This window comes from Arachis ipaensis, chromosome B8, assembly GCF_059453495.1.
Source record: "Arachis ipaensis isolate K30076 ecotype BB chromosome B8, ASM5945349v1, whole genome shotgun sequence".
Taxonomy (NCBI): domain Eukaryota; kingdom Viridiplantae; phylum Streptophyta; class Magnoliopsida; order Fabales; family Fabaceae; genus Arachis; species Arachis ipaensis.
This window is the reverse complement of record NC_142443.1, coordinates 68,048,090-68,066,803: the sequence shown is the minus strand read 5'-3', so window position 1 is coordinate 68,066,803 and position 18,714 is coordinate 68,048,090. Positions and strand designations below refer to the sequence as shown.

At 38.3% G+C, this 18,714-nt stretch overlaps 1 protein-coding gene and 1 non-coding gene across 2 annotated transcripts; both read left to right on the top strand.

Annotated features, from left to right (window-relative positions):
- The first annotated feature begins 5,541 nt into the window (after positions 1–5,541).
- On the top strand, positions 5,542–5,928 carry LOC107611138 (uncharacterized). The gene has a single exon (XM_016313097.1). It carries the CDS (start codon positions 5,542–5,544, stop codon positions 5,926–5,928), a length of 387 nt encoding a protein of 128 aa, XP_016168583.1.
- A 10,316-nt stretch (positions 5,929–16,244) lies between these two features.
- On the top strand, positions 16,245–16,352 carry LOC148548442 (small nucleolar RNA R71). Its single transcript, XR_015897046.1, has one exon. It is a non-coding gene; the product is annotated as a small nucleolar RNA R71 (small nucleolar RNA).
- Positions 16,353–18,714: the final 2,362 nt, after the last annotated feature.

Sequence of the window (18,714 nt, the reverse complement as noted above, 5' to 3'; positions counted from 1 at the left end):
GTGGTTTGGGATCTGGCGGCTGAGCTAATCCTGTCACAAGCGCATGACGGAGATGAAGATAAGGGTAGAATGGTAACAACAGATATTTTTTAAATGAGTGCAATCAAGAGAATTTAAGTCCATATCATGTGCACGGGATACGGTTCCTTTCAATATTAAAGGTTTTAATGAGGAGGCTGATTGTCAGTGACGGATCTAGAAAATTTTGATAGTGGGAGCGAAATATATATAACATAATAATAATTTTTATAATAAAAATATTACGTTTACATAAAAAATTAGCTATCAAATTATCTACTATAAATTTGTGTATAAATACATATATTATTTAACTTATTTTTAATGTGTATTTTGTATTTCAAAATTTATATTTTAAAATTTATTCTATACAAGTGATTATTTTATGTATACATAGCATAATTGTTGTTATAATTATATTTTGTTATTGTAAAATATGATTAGGTTTCAAAATATTTAACTACAAATTAAAATACTAAAATAGTAATTTAAATAATAACATATAATTTAAAATTTAATTTTTTATATTTCATATTTTAATTTGAAATCTTGACAATATAATCAAAATGTCTTTTTTTTTGTATATGTCGTTAAACAATCATTTAAAACTCAACTTTTATACAATTAGCTTTTGATGATATTAATAATTGAAAAAGTTCATTCAATTGGTGTAGTTATTATGAAAAAAACTAAAGCTAATTTCAAAAGAAGAAACACAAATGGATAGATAATATTCTTTTGAGTCGATTTCTAAGAAAGAATACCAATCTTATTTAAATTTGAAAATTGATCATTATAATAGACATCTAATATGAAGTTTTCAAATTGACGATCAAGTGTCAAAAGTTGAATAAAAAATTATTATGGGGTTAAATTTAATAATTTAGTGGGGCAAATAAATATTATTATTATATACTACTAAATAAAATTCCAAATTGTAGTGGGGGCGCTTGCCCCCACACTCATAAGAGTAGATCCGTCCCTGCTGATTGTGTGGGATTTGATGATTGTCTAGAGTGCGAATCGAAGAGAACTCTTACGGAGGTATATTTTGATAAAGGAAGTGGGACCGGAAAATTAAAAATGAAAGCTCAAGGTGAGCGTGGGAGGGGTTTGATTTTTAAAAGGATGGAGGCCTACAGAAGTTGTAACCGAGCTGATGTTCTAGAGGGCAATCTATCTGGTGGGCCGGTGCAAGCAATTGGGCCAGAGGGGCTACTGGTTGGAGCGCAGCCGCAACACTCACACGCACAGGAAGCTGGGCCGGGTCAGGAGCGTTCAAGTGTTTCCGGGTCGGGCATCATATCTCTCGTTCCAGCAACGCAGTGCAACACGGTAAAGGCTACGCGATCTCTCTTTCAGGGGTCGATGAAGCCAACTAGGATGCACAGAATGAGTGCAACGAGCGTCCCTTTGCGCTGAAGAGAAGCGTGGAGCATAGGCCTGGCTGGGAATCGAAGAATGGAAGCCAAGCTCCGGCACAATGCAGCGTGGAAGGAGAGAGCATGGTGGCACGGAATATGGTAGAGGACCTCGATGACGAACCAGAAGTGGAGGGGTTCTTTGGGGAAGCAAGCGACCGGGCTAAACATGGAGGTCAACACATGATTTGCTAGGGCAAGGAGGGCAAGTTGGCAGAGGTAGGAAGCAAAGATGATGTTGTGGGTCATGTCAATGTAAACGAACGGGGTACAGAGGATGCTGGTTCTGAGACAGAAATTGAAGGCTCAAAATCGAACTCTGTTTAGAGGCCTACGCAGGAAGGACAGTTAACAGAAAATAAGGAAACATTAAAGTTAGCATTGGAGTCTGGTGCAGTTTTTTATGATGATGAAGAAGATATTATGGAAATTTTACAAAGTCGAAATGAAGCTATCACAACAAAAGGAAGGATGGAAAAACAAAAGGAGAAAGCTAAAAGGAGCAGGCCCAAACAACATAACAAGGTGTGTAGAAATTCTTTTAAATGATTTATAATTGTTGGAATATTAGAGGACTAGGAGGGAATGGAAAGTTGTGTATGGTGAAAGAGTTGAAGAAAACATATAGGTTGAATATGTTAGGGCTGATTGAAACTAAGAGGGAGGTAGTGACTAAGTTTTATGTAGCACTGATAAACCACTATTTTATGGTTTATCTTGTGCTAATTTGAGTGGTTTTTATCAACTCTTTACTCACTTATTCATACTAATTGCATGGTTTTACATTTTTCTTCCTAATCTTGTGCTATGATTGAAACATGTTTCCTGAACCTTTAAATTACCAAATATTAATTCTCTTTTATACCATTCGATGCCTTGAAATGTATGTTAAGTGATTTCAGAGATTATAGGGCAGGAATGGCTTAGATAATTGAAAGGAAGCATGCAAAAGTAGAAGGAATACAAGAAGTTGAAGAAATTGCTAAGCTGTCCAGCCTGACCTCTTCGCACTCAAACTGTCATAACCTGAGCTACAAAGATCCAAATGAGGCAGTTCCAGTTGCGTTGGAAAGCTAACATTCGGAGCTTCAAAATGATATATAATTTTCTATAGTTTCTCTGAGAATAAATGACGCGGACGCGTGCATCACGCGCACGCATCGCATCTGCGAAAATCAGCGTGACAGAAATCGCTGGGGGTAATTTCAGGGCTGTTTTTGACCCAGTTTTCGGCCCAAAAAATACAGATTAGAGGCTATAAAGTGGGATAATCAATCCATTTATTAAGACAACATATACAACATTCATAATTTTAGGTTTAGATATAGCTTTTAGAGAGAGAGAGGCTCTCTCCTCTCTCTTAGGATTTAGGATTAGGATTAGGATTTAGGATTTCTATTATGATTAGGCTACTTCTCTTCAATCACAGGTTCAATGTTCTTTAATTTATGTTTCTCTTTTACTTTTAGATACTCTAATGCTTTTACTTGTTAATTATTTATTTTGCCAAATTGGCTTATGAATCTTTTCATGTTAAGATTTGAATATTCTATTTAATATAATTTGAGGTATTTCAGATTTATAATTGTTTTATTCAGTTATTAATGCTTTTAATTTAATTTAAGATTTTTATTCCCTTTTTGCTTTGGTTAAGTAATTGGTAACACTTGAGTTATCAGACTCAGCAGTTGATTGGAATTTGGAATTCTCGCTGATTGATTTGGATCGCTCTAAAGCTAGTCTTTCCACAGGAGTTGACTAGGACTTGAGGATCAAATTGATTGTTCCACTTGACTTTCCTTTATTTAGTAAGGGTTAACTAGGTGGGAGCAAAATCCAATTCTCATCACACCTGATAAGGATAACTAGGATAGGATTTTCAGTTCTTATACCTTGTAAGAAATTTTTATAATTATTAATTTATTTTTCTTGCCATTTAAATTACTTGTTCCTTATTTCAAAAACCCAAAAATATACAATTTCATAACCAATAATAAATCATACTTCCTTGCAATTCCTTGAGATACGACCCGAGGTTTAAATACTTCGGTTATAAATTTATTGGGTTTTGTTACTTGTGACAACCAAAGTTTTTGTTCGAAAGGATTCTCTGTTGGTTTAGAAACTATAATTACAACGCGATTATTTTTATAAAAATTCTTTACTAGCAAGAGTCCGTTCGTCAAGCACGTTTGTGGGGTTGTAACCCGGTGGATTGGGAATACGTGGAATCAGTTGGAGCCTCGGCCGGTTTATTGTTAATATGGGATAATTTATTATTTGTGCGGTCGAATTGTTATAAAGGGGATGGTTGACTATTCATCAAAGATTTGCTGACAAAAAATAATTTTAACTGTGCTTTCTGTCTGGTGTATGGTGCACATGGGCGAAGTGAGAAACTGGTGATGTGGGAAGAGTTAAGCTATGTTTATGTCAGGTTCTGTTTTGCTTCATGGGAGACTTCAACGAGATACTACGACTGGAGGAAAGGAAAGGCGCTGTTAGCTTACCAGCATCTGCTGAGGATTTTAAGGAGTGGGTGCAAGATTTACAGCTTGTAGATTTACCGCTAACTGATCGGAAGTTCACATGGTTTCGAGGTCAATCTTATAGCCGCGTTGATAGAATTCTGGTAAGTTTGGAGTGGCTTGAGGAGTTTCCAGATACTCGATTGAAAGGGGGTCCGAGAGGCCTATTAGATCATTGCCTGTTAATTCTAGAAGATACAAGACTTTGGGCGGGTCCAAGGCCTTTTCGTAGTTTCAATTCATCGTTTACACATGAAGGATTTCTAAGGATGCTAAAGGATGAGTGGAGGAATTTGGGTGATGACCAGTCCACAAGTAAGCTGAAGGCTTTGACAATACCGCTAAGGAGATGGCATAAAGACAATTTTGGGGACATGGACAATAGGATAAAGAAGTTTGAGGAAGAGATTAAGAAGATTGATGATATGGTTAGTGCTGGTAGTTATGACGGAACAATGGAGGCTAGAAAGAAGGCTCTTGTTACTTGCTGTGCGAAGTGGTATGCTAGAAAGGAGATTCATTGGAAGCAGATGTCTCGATCTCAACATGCTAGAGATATGGACAAGAACACCAGGTACTTTCATAACCTAGCGTTGGCTAGAAGGAGGAACAACAGGATTGATTCTTTAGTAATTAATAGAAGATTGGTGCGGAATCAGGCAAGATTAAAGATTGTGATAACAGGTTTTTATAAAGATCTGTATCAGCAGGAACATGCTCTTTTTATTGGGATCCATGATGGGTTGGTAAAATGGATTGATGACGGGGAGGCAGCAGTGCTAGAGGAAATGCCATCACTGGAGGAGATACGAAAGGCAGTATGGGATTGTGATTCCAGTACAGCTTCAGGTAGTGATGGTTATAATATGAACTTAATAAAGAAATGTTGGGGTGAGATTGGCCAGGAACTTACTGTAGCGGTGTTGGGATTCTTTCAAAGTGCGAAGCTACCAACAGAGGCAAATGTGACGTGGGTGGCGCTAGCTCCAAAATTTATGGGGGCCAAGGAAATCAAAGATCTAAGATCGATTAGTATGGTTGGTTGTGTTTATAAGGTGATATCCAAAGTGTTGGTAAGAAGAATAAGCTTAATGATGCCACATTTAGTAGGGGAGACTCAGTCTGTATTTGTAAAGGGCCGCAAAATACATGATGGTGTCTTCATTGCTTGTGAAACGGTCCAATGGCTGAAGTTACGAAGGAAGCAGGCGGCAATTGTCAAACTCGACTTTCAAAAAGCATATGACAGGGTGAGATAGAGCTTTGTAGATATTGTGCTACAGAAGATGGGCTTTGGTCTTAGATGGAGAGCACGGTGAAGGAATGTGTGACCACAGCGTCTATGTCGGTGTTGATTAATGGGTCACCGTCCAAGCCATTCAAGATGGAGGGAGGACTCAGAGAAGGAGATCCTCTCTCTCCTTTTTTGTTTCTCCTTGTCGTTGACGTTTTGCACAGGATGGTGGATGAGGCAGTAAGGAATGGACGTATTTCTCCACTGGCTGGGACGGGACAACATAGAGTTGTCGCACCTCCAATTCGCAGATGATACGATCTTATTTTGCCCTTAGGAAATGGAGACAGTTGTGAATTACACGAGACTCCTGTGTTGTTTTGAGTTAATGTCTGGCCTAAGTATTAACTTCGATAAGTCAAGCTTGATTTCAGTCAACTGTGAGAAGGAATGGGTGACGAATATGTGTGGTTTGTTGGGATGCATCGAAGCTGCATTACCTGTCAGATACTTGGGGATTCCTCTAGGCGCTAATCCACGTTTGGTGAAGACATGGAAACCGGTCATAGACAAGATGGAAGATAAGCTGAGCTTATGGAAAGCTAAATATCTCAACAAAGCTGGTAAGTTGGTTCTCATCAAGTTTGTTCTTAATAGCCTGCCGGTTTACTACTTGAGCTTGTATAAGATGCCAAAAGAGGTTGTAGAAAAGATAATTGGCTTATAGAGAAGGTTTTTGTGGAGTAAAGAAGATGGGAATAATGGTATACCACTTGTGAAATGGGAGGTGGTTCAAGCTTCGAAGAAGCTAGGTGAGTTGGGGGTGGGGGATGCATTACTCAGAAATGTGTCGCTTTTGTTCAAGTGGTGGTGGCGCTTTTCAAAGGAGGATTGCCCTTTGTGGAAGAAGGTTGTATGTTCGTGTAATCATTTGAACCCAACTTTAATGTCGTAAAAACAACCTTTACCATCAATAACAGTCAATCCCCGACAACGGCGCCAAAAATTTGGTGCGGAATTTATAACCCACAAACTAACCGTCAAGTGCACCGGGTCGTACCAAGTAGTACCTCAAGTGAATGAGGGTCGATCCCACAAGGATTGATAGATTAAGCAACAATAGTTAAGTGATGTACTTAGTTAGACAAACAGAAAATGGTTTTTTGAGAGTTTAAAAGCATAAAATAGTTAATTCAAAAAATCAGAAAGCAAGCAGTAAACGGTTTGTGAAATATACAGAGAAAACAGTTAAGGCTTCAGAGATATTTATTTTCTGGATTAACTTTTCTTACCAACTATTTTAATCATGAAAGATTGAATTCATGGCAAACTATATGTGACTAAACCCTAAACCCTAAACCCTAGACGCGGGGACCACTTCTTTTTAATGAATTTGCAGCTTACTTGATGAGCATGGCGTTGGACTTGACTCCACCCGAATGGTTTGGAGAGGAGCTTCTTCATCCGATGCCTAACTTGGAAATTCCAAGTTAGGCACCTCCAAGTCCGTACAAAATGGAGAAAACCGGTATACTATTATATATCGTTGGAAAGTTCTGGAAGTTAGATCTCCAATGCCGCCGGAATCACGTGACTTGGATCTCTGTAGCTCAAGTTATGTCTATTAGAGTGCAAGGAGGTCAGGGTTGACAGCTGACAAACCCCATTTGTAGGGTTTATCTTGTGCTTAATTTAGAGGGTTTTGTCAACCTTTCTCCCATTTATCCAATGAAATAGCATGGTTTTATAACTTCTCCTTTAATTGTGCTTAAGTGTGAAAACATGCTTTTTAGGTCCTTAATTGTTTAATCTTGATTTACCTTTGATTCCATTAGATGCCTTGATATGTTTGTTAAGCGATTTCAGATTTAGGAGGCAAATATTGGATCAAGGGAATGAAGGAAAAGCATGTATAAATGGAGAACTCATGAAGAAATGAAGGAATCGCAAAAGCTGTCAAGCCGACCTCTTCGCACTTAAACGACCATAACTTGAGCTACAGAGGTCCAAATGATGTGGTTCCAGTTGCATCGGAAAGCTAACATCTGGGGCTTCGAAATGATATAATATCTGCCATGGTTTCATTTTTTATAAGGACGCACACGCGCACGGTACGCGTACGCATCCATGGGCGCACACAATTCACTTAGTCAAACACGTGGCTAGCGATTTTAGAAGCCTTGTGGGCCCAATCTAACTTATTTCTGATGCTATTTAAGCCAAGGATTGAATGGAAATTAACATACTTTCACACATTAGTTTAGTTTAGTTTAATTTTTGGAGGGAAAGTTAGTTTTAGAGAGAGAAGCTCTCACTTCTCTCTAGGATTAGGAATTAGGATTAGGATTAGTTCTTAGATCTAGGTTTCAATTCATGTATTCTTCTACTTTTGATTCTCAATTCTTGTTGTTACATTCATCTTCCTCCATTCTTTTGTTGTAATTTCCTTTATGTTGTTTTTATGCTTTATTGTAGATCTACTTTTGTTCCTTCTCTTCTCTTTCAATTCAATTAGAGGTAATTCATAATAATTGTGTTCCTTTTGATTGTTGTTATTGATTTCTTACAATAATTGTTGTTAGATTCTATTGTTTTTATCCATTTACTATGCTTTTCTTTAATGCCTTCCAAGTGTTTAATGAAATGCTTGGTTGGATTTTAGTGTAGATTTTGTTTCTCTTGGCCTAGGTAGAGTAATTAGTGACGCTTGAGTTATCTAATTCCTTTGTAGATTGATAATTAGAAGTTGCTAATTGATTTGGATACCACTAAAGCTAGTCTTTCCCTTGGAAGTTGGCTAGGACTTGTGGAATCAAGTTGATTCATCCACTTGACTTTCCTCCATGATTAGAGGTTAACTAAGTGGTAGCAATGGATAATTGTGGTCACAATTGAGGAGGATAACTAGGATAAGACTTCTAATTCTCACAACCTTGCCAAGAGCTTTCTAGTTGTTAGTTTATTTTCATTGCCATTTACCTTTCATGTCTAATATCTCAAAAACCCCAAACATAGCTCCATAACCAATAACAAGGCACTTTATTGTAATTCCTAGGGAGAACGACCCGAGGTTCAATACTTCGGTTTATAGATTTTAGGGGGTTGTACTAGTGACAAACAAAATTTTTGTATGAAAGAACTATTGTTGGTTTAGAAACTATATTGCAACGAGAATTTATTGTGAATTCTAAACCACACAAAAGTTCTTCTCATCAAAATGGCGCCGTTGCCGGGGAATTGCAATGGTGTGATGTTATTGGTTATTGTATATATGTAAATATTGTGAATAGCCTAATTTTTGGATTGTTTGCTAGTCTTTGCTAGTTTAGGACTTTGTTTCATTATTTTGCTATTAGCTTTTGAATTTTATTTTCTCTTTTCACCATGAATTCTCACTTTGGCTATGAGTGTGATTACAACTATGTTGTAGGAAATGGGAGCTACAATGAAGATATGCATCAAGGATGGGATAACCAAAGGTGGGAGGAGTCATATGCATATGATCAATCTTCATGGCAACAACCTCCACCAATGCACTATGAACAAGAGCCATTCTATGATGCATACCAGTCCAATGGCTATGGTGAATCCCCTTGTGACTTTCAAGAACCACCACCATATGCCTTTGAGCCATACCCTCAACATAACCCTCAACCATACTCACAAGCCACTTTTCACCAACCATCTTCATATGACCCTAATCCATATCCATCCTACCAACAACCATATGAGCCATATGAACCACATATAGAGCCACCACCATCCCAACATCAATACTTTCAAGAGCCACCCCCTCCATGCTATTACCAAGATGAACCACCTCCAATGTGTACAAATTTGCAACCACAAGATGAATACCACTTCCCACCATAACCTCCCATGGAAAAATATTCATGTCCATCAATCCAAGAGCCATGTGATCCTACTCATGATATCCAAGAGGAACAAGAGTCAAGGGATCGTCTCAAGGAAGCATTGGATCAATTTCAAGCAACCATGGAGTGTGTTGTGCAACAAGTGGAAAGGATGGAAAACATTGGACCACCACAACTCTACCAAGAAGAACCACCTTCCTACTATGAATCCTTCCCCTAAATTGATGAACCCTTCCATCCACCCCAACCTCCAATGGATGATATCCTTGATGTTCTTGTTCAAGGACAAGAGGAAATGAAAAGGGATGTAGAACAATTCACGGCCGCCTTGGATGAGGTGGTAAACCGGTTAGCATCCCAATGCTTGAACACTCAAGGAACTCCCATGGCTACATGTGGGGAATCAAATGAAGAGCATAACATGAAGAAGAGATTGGTGGAGAATGAGGGAAGTTGCTTTGTGTTGGAACAATTGGAGGAAGCTATAATTGTTGAAGAAGAGGAAGAAGTGGTTGAAGACTTAGGAGATGTGGAGCCTCCATGGGAACATAGAATTGAAGAAAACCCCTCCAAGATGATTGAATTTGATGCTAAGGAGGAATGTGCACAACCTCCAAGGCATATTCCATATGAAGACTTGGATGGGATAGAGCAAGAAGTGAGTTCCCTTGGTGATGAAGATTAAGCATCAAACCTTAGTGGTGAAGAATCCTTTGAGCATGAAGAATCTTCTCCCAACAAGATGGAAAGCAATGTGGAGGTAAATTTTTCTCATCCTCCCATTTATGAATTGAGTAGGAGAAAATGTTTAGATAAAATTGTTGAACAAAGGATTATAATTGAGAAGTCTTGCGAAGAGGTGGAAATCCCTAGAAAAAGGAGGAGGGGAATTGAATACGCTTTGTCAAGACCCTTGGAATCACCTTTGCCTAGGTTGCCATCTACACCTTCATTTGAGTGGGTGAAACTCATTTCTATTAGCTTTATTATCCCACTTGAATATGGTTTGCTTGAAACGGATGGCCAACTTAGGATACTTTGTGGGATGAAGCATAAAAGAAAGATGTTTCGTGGTTGGCGTTGCAAGTCAAGGCTCATTATAGTTGATGCATCAAACATGAAATATAAAGGTTGGAGTAGCGCTCACCTAGATGGGTCTAGAAGGATTGTCAGTCAATTTCTAGAGAATTCACCTTGTTCACCACCCGTTTGGACTAATAATGATGATCAACTTCAAGACGGATGTGAAAATAAAGTGTGGGATCCCAGATCACAAAAAGAGGATCAACTTTAGGAGCCCCAAGCTTGTGAAGAACTCTATCAACACTTGGTGTAACAAATAAGAAATCTTGGGACACAATGGAGAACCAAGAATTGGTGGGAGTTCAAGGATAGCTTCAAACACAAGCCACCTTGAGAGGAGCTCCCCATAAGTCCAACTTAAGGACAATAAACAAAAGTGCTAGGTGGGAGACACCCCACCATGGTAACATCTTTTCATTTTCTCTTTTGTACATATTGATAGAATTAGTTTAAATTCATGTTTAGTTTAGTTAATTGAGTATATTTGGTAGTATCATATGTTAAATAAGATTTTAGGGTGTTTTGGTAGCTATTTGGAGGTTTGGAATGCTTGGATTGGTGCGAAAACATAGAAAAAATTTTAAAAAACAGAGCACTGGTGCGCAGAAATCATGATGGTTCCATTCCTTGGTAACGGCGCTGAAAACTTTATACGCACGTTCATAATCTTAATTCTTTGTCACAACTTCGCACAACTGACCAGCAAGTGCACTGGGTCGTCCAAGTAATAAACTTTACGTAAGTAAGGGTCGATCCCACGGAGATTATCGGCTTGAAGCAAGCTATGGTCACCTTGTAAATCTCAGTCAGGCAGATTCAAATGGTTATAGAGTTTTAATAATTAAATAGATAATTAAAATATGAACTAGGATAGAGATACTTATGTAATTCATTGGTGAGAATTTAAGATAAGAGTATAGAGATGCTTTCGTTCCTCTGAACCTCTGCTTTCCTGCTGTCTTCATCCAACCATTCCTACTCCTTTCCATGGCAAGCTTTATGTAGGGCATCACCGTTTTCAATGGCTATATCCCATCCTCTCTGTGAAAATGGTCCAATGCGCTGTCACTGCATGGCTAATCATCTGTCTGTTCTCGATCATACTAGAATAGGATTTACTATCCTTTTGCGTCTGTCACTACGCCCAGCACTCGCGAGTTTGAAGCTCGTCACAGCCATCCCTTCCCAGATCCTACTCGGAATACCACAGACAAGGTTTAGACTTTCTGGATCTCAAGAATGGCCATCCATGGGTTCTAACTTATACCACAAAGATTCTAATATCTCGGACTTGGTCCTCTATATTAGATATCTAAGAGATATTCATTCTAGCTTGTTTGCATGTAGAACAGAAGTGTTTGTCAGGCACGCGTTCATAAGTGAGAATGATGATGAGCGTCACATAATCATCACATTCATCATGTTCTTGGGTGTGAATGGATATCTTAGAATAGGAATAAGCTTGAATTGAATAGAAAAACAGTAGTACTTTGTATTAATTCATGAGGAACAGCAGAGCTCCACACCTTAATCTATGGTGTGTAGAAAGTCTACCGTTTGAAAATACATAAGTGATAATGATCCAGGCATGGCCGAATGGTTAGCCCCTATGAAAGTCTAAGATAGCATAAAACTGATCAAAGATCTTTTCTACAAAGATAGTAAAAAGTCCTATTTATATTAAACTAGTTACTAGGGTTTACAGAAATGAGTAAATGATGCAGAAATCCACTTCCGGGGCCCACTTGGTGTGTGCTTGGGCTGAGCATTGAGCTTTACACGTGTAGAGGTCTTTCTTGGAGTTGAACGCCAGTTTGTAACCTGTTTCTGGTGTTTAACTCCACTTTGCAACCTGTTTCTGGCGTTTGACTCCAGAATGCAGCATGGAACTGGGGTTCAACGCCAGTTTACGTCATCTATCCTTAATCAAAGTATGGACTATTATATATTGCTGGAAAGCCCTGGATGGATACTTTCCAAAGCAATTGAGAGCGCACCATTTGGAGTTCTGTAGCTCCAGAAAATTCACTTTGAGTGCAGGGAGGTCAGAATCCAACAGCATCTGCAGTCCTTCTTCAACCTCTGAATCTGATTTTTGCTCAAGTCCCTCAATTTCAGCCAGAAAATATCTGAAATCACAGAAAAACACACAAACTCATAGTAAAGTCCAGAAATGTGAATTTTAATTAAAAACTAATAAAAATATACTAAAAACTAACTAAATCATACTGAAAACTATGTAAAAACAATGCCAAAAAGCGTATAAATTATTCGCTCATCACAACACCAAACTTAAATTGTTGCTTGTCCCCAAGCAATTGAAAATCAAGTAGGATAAAAAGAAGAGAATATACTATAAATTCCAAAATATCAATGAAACTTAGCTCCAATCAAATGAGCGGGACTTGTAGCTCTTTGCCTCTTGAATAGTTTTGGCATCTCGCTTTATCCATTGAGGTTCAGAATGATTGGCATCTATAGGAACTTAGAATTCAGATAGTGTTATTGATTCTCCTAGTTCAGTATGTTGATTCTTGAACACAGCTACTTTATGAGTCTTGGCCGTGGCCCTAAGTACTTTGTTTTCCAGTATTACCACCGGATACATAAATGCCACAGACACATAACTGGGTGAACCTTTTCAGATTGTGACTCAGCTTTGCTAAAGTCTCCAATTAGAGGTGTCCAGGGTTCTTAAGCACACTCTTCTTTTTGCTTTAGACCTTGACTTTAACCGCTCAGTCTCAAGTTTTCACTTGACACCTTCACGCCACAAGCACATGGTTAGGGACAGCTTGGTTTAGCCGCTTAGGCCATGATTTTGTTCCTTTAGGCCCTCCTATCCACTGATGCTCAAAGCCTTGGATCCTTTTTATTACCTTTGCCTCTTGGTTTTAAGGGCTATTGGCTTTTTGCTCTTGCCTTTTGGTTTTAAGAGCTTTTGGCTTTTTCTGCTTGCTTTTTCTTTTTCTTTCCCCTTTTTTTCTTTTTCGCTATTTTTTTCTCTTTTTTTTTCTGCAAGCTTTTGTATTCACTGCTTTTTCTTGCTTCAAGAATCATTTTTATGATTTTTCAGATTATCAAATAACTTGTCTCCTTTTTCCTTATTCTTCAAGAGCCAACATATTTAACATTCATAAACATCAACTTCAAAAGATATATGCACTATTCAAGCATTCATTCAGAAAACAAAAAGTATTGTCACCACATCAAAATAATTAAACTAGTTTCAAGGATGAATTCGAAACCCTGTACTTCTTGTTCTTTTGTTTTTAAAACAGTTTTCATTTAATAGAGGTGGTGGATTCATATTCATAGCTTTAAGGCATAGACTCTTAGACACTAATGATCATGTAATAAGACACAAATATAAATAAACATAAAGCTAAAAGAAAATCAAAAAACAGGAAAATAAATAAACAAGGAGATTAAGGAATGAGTCCACCTTGGTGAGGGTGGCGTCTTCCTCTTCTTGAAGAACCAATGGTGCTCTTGAGCTCCTCTTTGTCTCTTCCTTGTCTTTCTTGCTCTTCCCTCATAGCTCTTTGATATTCTCTAATTTCATGGAGGATGATGGAGTGCTCTTGGTGCTCCACCCTTAGTTGTCCCATGTTGGAACTTAATTCTCCTAGGAAAGTGTTGATTTGTTTCCAATAGTTTTGTGGAGGGAAGTGCATCCCTTGAGGCATCTCAGGGATTTCATGGTGAGGAATCTCCTCATGCTCATGTTGAGGTTCATGATCTCTTGTTTGCTCCATCCTTTTCTTAGTGATGGGCTTATCCTCTTCAATGAGGATACCTCTGGCCTTAGGTGCCATAAATGGTTATGAAAAAAAAAGAAATGCTTTTACCACACCAAACTTAGAAGGTTTGCTCATCCTCGAGCAAAAGAAGAAAGAAAGGATGAGAAGAAGAAGAGATAGAGGAGATGGAGGTGTGTGAATGGTTCGACTACTGGGGGTTTAAGGTGGTTATGATGTGTGAAAAGGAAGGAGTGATGGTTTGAATTTGAGTGGGTGGGTGTAGGTGGGTGTATGATGGTTTTGGAGGGGAATTGGTGGAGGTTATTTTGGGAAAGAGAGTTATGAAAAGGTGTGAAGAGGAGAGAAGAAGTGGTGGGGATTCTGTGGGTATCCTGTGGGGTCCACAGATCAAGTGGGGTCAAGGACTTAACATCCCTGCTCCAATTAGGCATGTAAAACGCCATTGCTGTGCAATCCTGGCGTTTAACGCCAGGCAGATGCTTGTTTCTGGCGTTAAACGCCAGCTTGGTGCCTGTTTCTGGCGTTAAACGGCAGACAGATGCTTGTTTCCGGCGTTTAAACGCTAGACTGCTCTCCTCCAGGGTGTGCTATTTTCAATGCTATTTTTCATTCTGTTTTTGATTTTTCAGTAGTTTTTGTGACTTCACATGATCATCAACCTATTAAAACATGAAATAAAAAAAGAATAAAATAGATATGATTAAATAACATTGGGTTGCCTCCCAACAAGCGCTTCTTTAATGTCAATAGCTTGACAGTGAGCTCTCATGGAGCCTCACAGATAATCAGAGCAAGGTTGGAACCTCCCAACACCAAACTTAGAGTTTGAATGTGGGGGTTCAACACCAAACTTAGAGTTTGGTTGTGGCCTCCCAACACCAAACTTAGTGTTTGACTGTGGGGGCTTTGGTTGACTCTGCAGTGAGAGAAGCTTTTCATGCTTCCTCTCCATGGTTACAGAAGGAGATCCTTGGGTTTCAAACACAAGGTTGTCCTCATTCAGTTGAAGGACTAACTCTCCTCTGTCTACATCAATCACAGCTCTTGCTGTGGCTAGGAAGGGTCTTCCAAGGATGATGAATTCATCCTCATCCTTCCCTGTGTCTAGGATTATGAAATCAGCAGGGATGTAAAGGCCTTCAACCTTTACTAACACGTCCTCTACCTGTCCATAAGCCTGTTTTCTTGAGTTGTCTGCCATCTCTAATGAGATTCTGGCAGCTTGCACCTCAAAGATTCTCAGTTTCTCCATTACAGAGAGTGGCATGAGGTTTATCCCTGATCCAAGGTCACATAGAGCCTTCTCAAAGGTCATGGTGCCTATGATACAAGGTATTAAGAACTTTCCAGGATCCTATTTCTTCTGAGGCAATCTCAGTTGATCCAGATCACTTAGTTCATTGATGAGCAAGGGAGGTTCATCTTCCCAAGTCTCATTACCAAATAATTTGGTATTCAGCTTCATGATTGCACCAAGGTACTTGGCAATTCAGTGACATCTTCATTCTCTTCAGAAGAAGAATACTCATCAGAGCTCATGAATGGCATAAGGAGGTTCAATGGAACCTCTATGGTCTCTAGATGAGTCTCAGATTCCTTTGGTTCCTCAGAGGGAAACTCCTTGTTGATCACTGGACGTCCCAGGAGGTCTTCCTCACTGGGATTCACGTCCTTTCCCTCCCTTGTAGGTTCGGCCATGATGGTTAAATCAATGGCCTTGCACTCTCTTTTTGGATTCTCTTCTGTATTGCTTGGAAGAGTACTAGGAGGAGTTTCAGTGACCCTTTTACTCAGCTGGCCTACTTGTGCCTCCAAATTTCTAATAGAGGACCTTGTTTCATTCATGAAACTCACAGTGGCCTTAGATAGATCAGAGACTATATTTGCTAAGCTAGATGGATTCTACTTAGAATTCTCTATCTGTTGCTGAGTGGATGATGGAAAAGGTTTGCTATTACAGGGTTCTCAGGATCATAAGCTTCTTCTTCAGAAGATGCCTCTTTAATACTGTTGGATGATTCCTTCAATCCATTCAGACTCTAAGAGATCATATTGACTTGCTGAGTCAATATTTTATTCTGAGCCAATATGGCATTCAGAGTATCAATTTCGAGAACTCCCTTCCTCATAGGCATCCCATTACTCACAGGATTCCTTTTAGAAGTGTACATAAACTGGTTATTTGCAACCATGTCAATGAGTTCTTGAGCTTCTGCAGGAGTTTTCTTTAGGTGGATGGATCCACCTGCAGAATGGTCCAGTGACATCTTTGATAACTCAGACAGACCATCATAGAATATATCCAGGATGGTCCATTCTGAAAGCATGTCAGAAGGACACTTTTTGGTCAGATCCTTGTATCTCTCCCAAGCTTCATAGAGGGATTCTCTTTCTTTCTGTCTGAATGTTTGAACATCCACTCTAAGCTTGCTAAGCTTTTGAGGAGGAAAGAACTTGGCTAAGAAAGTCGTGACCAGCTTATCCCAAGAGTTCAGGCTGTCTTTAGGTTGAGAGTCCAACCATACTCTAGCTCTGTCTCTGGAAAAGCATAAGCCTGTAGACCTCGGGATCAACCCCATTGGTCTTAACAGTATCACAGATCTGCAAGAATACAGTTAAGAACTGAAAAGGATCTTCTGATGGAAGTCCATGAAACTTGCAATTCTGTTGCATCAGAGAAACTAATTGGGGCTTAAGCTCAAAATTGTTTACTCCAATGGCAGGGATTAAGATGCTTCTTCCATGTAAATTGGAATTTGGTGCAGTAAAGTCACCAAGCATCTTCCTTGCATTGTTATTATTTTTGGCCATGTCTCCTTCTTTTTCAAAAATTTCTGTTAGATTTTTTCCAGAGAGTTGTGCTTTAGCTTCCCTTAGCTTCCTCTTCAGAGTCCTTTCAGGTTCAAGATCAGCCTCAAGAAGAATGTTCTTATCCTTGTTCCTGCTCAAAGATTGAACCTTTCTTACTAAGCAAGTAACAAACTAAAAATTTTTGAATCAATCACATTAATTGTTAGCATTAATTTTGAAAATTTGAAATAGAAATAAGAAAAAGATTTTTGAAAATCATTTTGGAATTTTCAAAAATTATGAAAGGAAAAATGAGAAAGATTTGATTTTTGAAAAAGATTTGAAAAAGATAGAATTTTTAAATTGAAAATTGGATTTGACTCATAAGAAACAACTTGATTTTAAAAATTTTTTAAAAAGTCAACTCAAATTTTCGAAAATTTTATGAGAGAAAAAAAAGGAAAGATAATTTTTTGATTTTTGAATTTTAATGATGAAAGAGAAAAAAAACACAAAAATGACACATAACATAAAAATTATGAATCAAAACACACAATGCATGCAAGAACACTTTGAATGTCAAGATGAACACCAAGAACACTTTGAAGATCAAGATGAACATCAAGACTTATTTTTGATAATTTTCAAGAAAAGAAAAACATACAAGACACCAAGCTTAGAAATTATCAAACTTTAGACACTAACAAATTGAAAATGCATATGAAAAACAAGAAAAGACACAAAACAAGAAAATATGAAGATCAAACAAGAAGACTGGCCAAGAACAACTTGAAGATCATGAAGAATGCAATGTATGAAATTTTCGAAAATAATTTTTTGAAAATTAAAATGATGCAATTGACACCAAACTTAAAACTTGACTCTAGACTCAAACAAGAAACATCAAATATTTTTGGTTTTATTATTTTATTAAACTTTTTTGATTTTTTTTTCAAAATTTAATTGGGAAAAATGAAAAAGAAGAAATTTTTTTTGTATTTTTCGAAAATAAGAAAAAAAAAGCTCAAAATTAAAATAAAATTACCTAATCTGAGCAACAAGATGAACCGTCAGTTGTCCAAACTCGAACAATCCCCGGCAACGGTGCCAAAAACTTGGTGCGCAGAAATCGTGACGGTTCCATTCCTTGGTAACGGCGCTGAAAACTTTATACGCACATTCATAATCTTAATTCTTTGTCACAACTTCACACAACTGACCAGCAAGTGCACTGGGTCGTCCAAGTAATAAACCTTACGTGAGTAAGGGTTGATCCCACGGAGATTGTCGGCTTGAAGCAAGCTATGATCACCTTGTAAAACTCAGTCAGGCGGATTCAAATGGTTATAGAGTTTTAATGATTAAATAGATAATTAAAATATGAACTAGGATAGAGATACTTATGTAATTCATTGGTGAGAATTTCAGATAAGAATATAGAGATGCTTTCGTTCCTCTGAACCTATGCTTTCCTGCTATCTTCATCCAACCATTCCTACTCCTTTCCATGGCAAGCTTTATGTAGGGCATCACCGTTGTCAATGGCTATATCCCATCCTCTCTGTGAAAATGGTTCAATGTGCTCTCATTGCATGGCTAATCATCTGTCGGTTCTCGATCATACTGGAATAGGATTTACTATCCTTTTGCGTCTGTCACTACATCCAGCACTCGCGAGTTTGAAGCTCGTCATAGCCATCCCTTCCCAGATCCTACTCGGAATACCACAGACAAGGTTTAGTCTTTCTGGATCTCAAGAATGGCCATCCATGGGTTCTAACTTATACCACGAAGATTCTAATATCTCGGACTCGGTCCTCTGTATTAGATATCTAAGAGATATTCATTCTAGCTTGTTTGCATGTAGAACGGAAGTGTTTGTCAGGCACGCGTTCATAAGTGAGAATGATAATGAGCGTCACATAATCATCACATTCATCATGTTCTTGGGTGCGAATGGATATCTTAGAATAGGAATAAGCTGAAATTGAATAGAAAAAC

What these genes read in the sequence shown, in the direction of transcription:
- LOC107611138 (XM_016313097.1), top strand. Translation starts at nt 5,542, where the DNA reads ATGGAGACAGTTGTGAATTACACGAGACTCCTGTGTTGTTTTGAGTTA.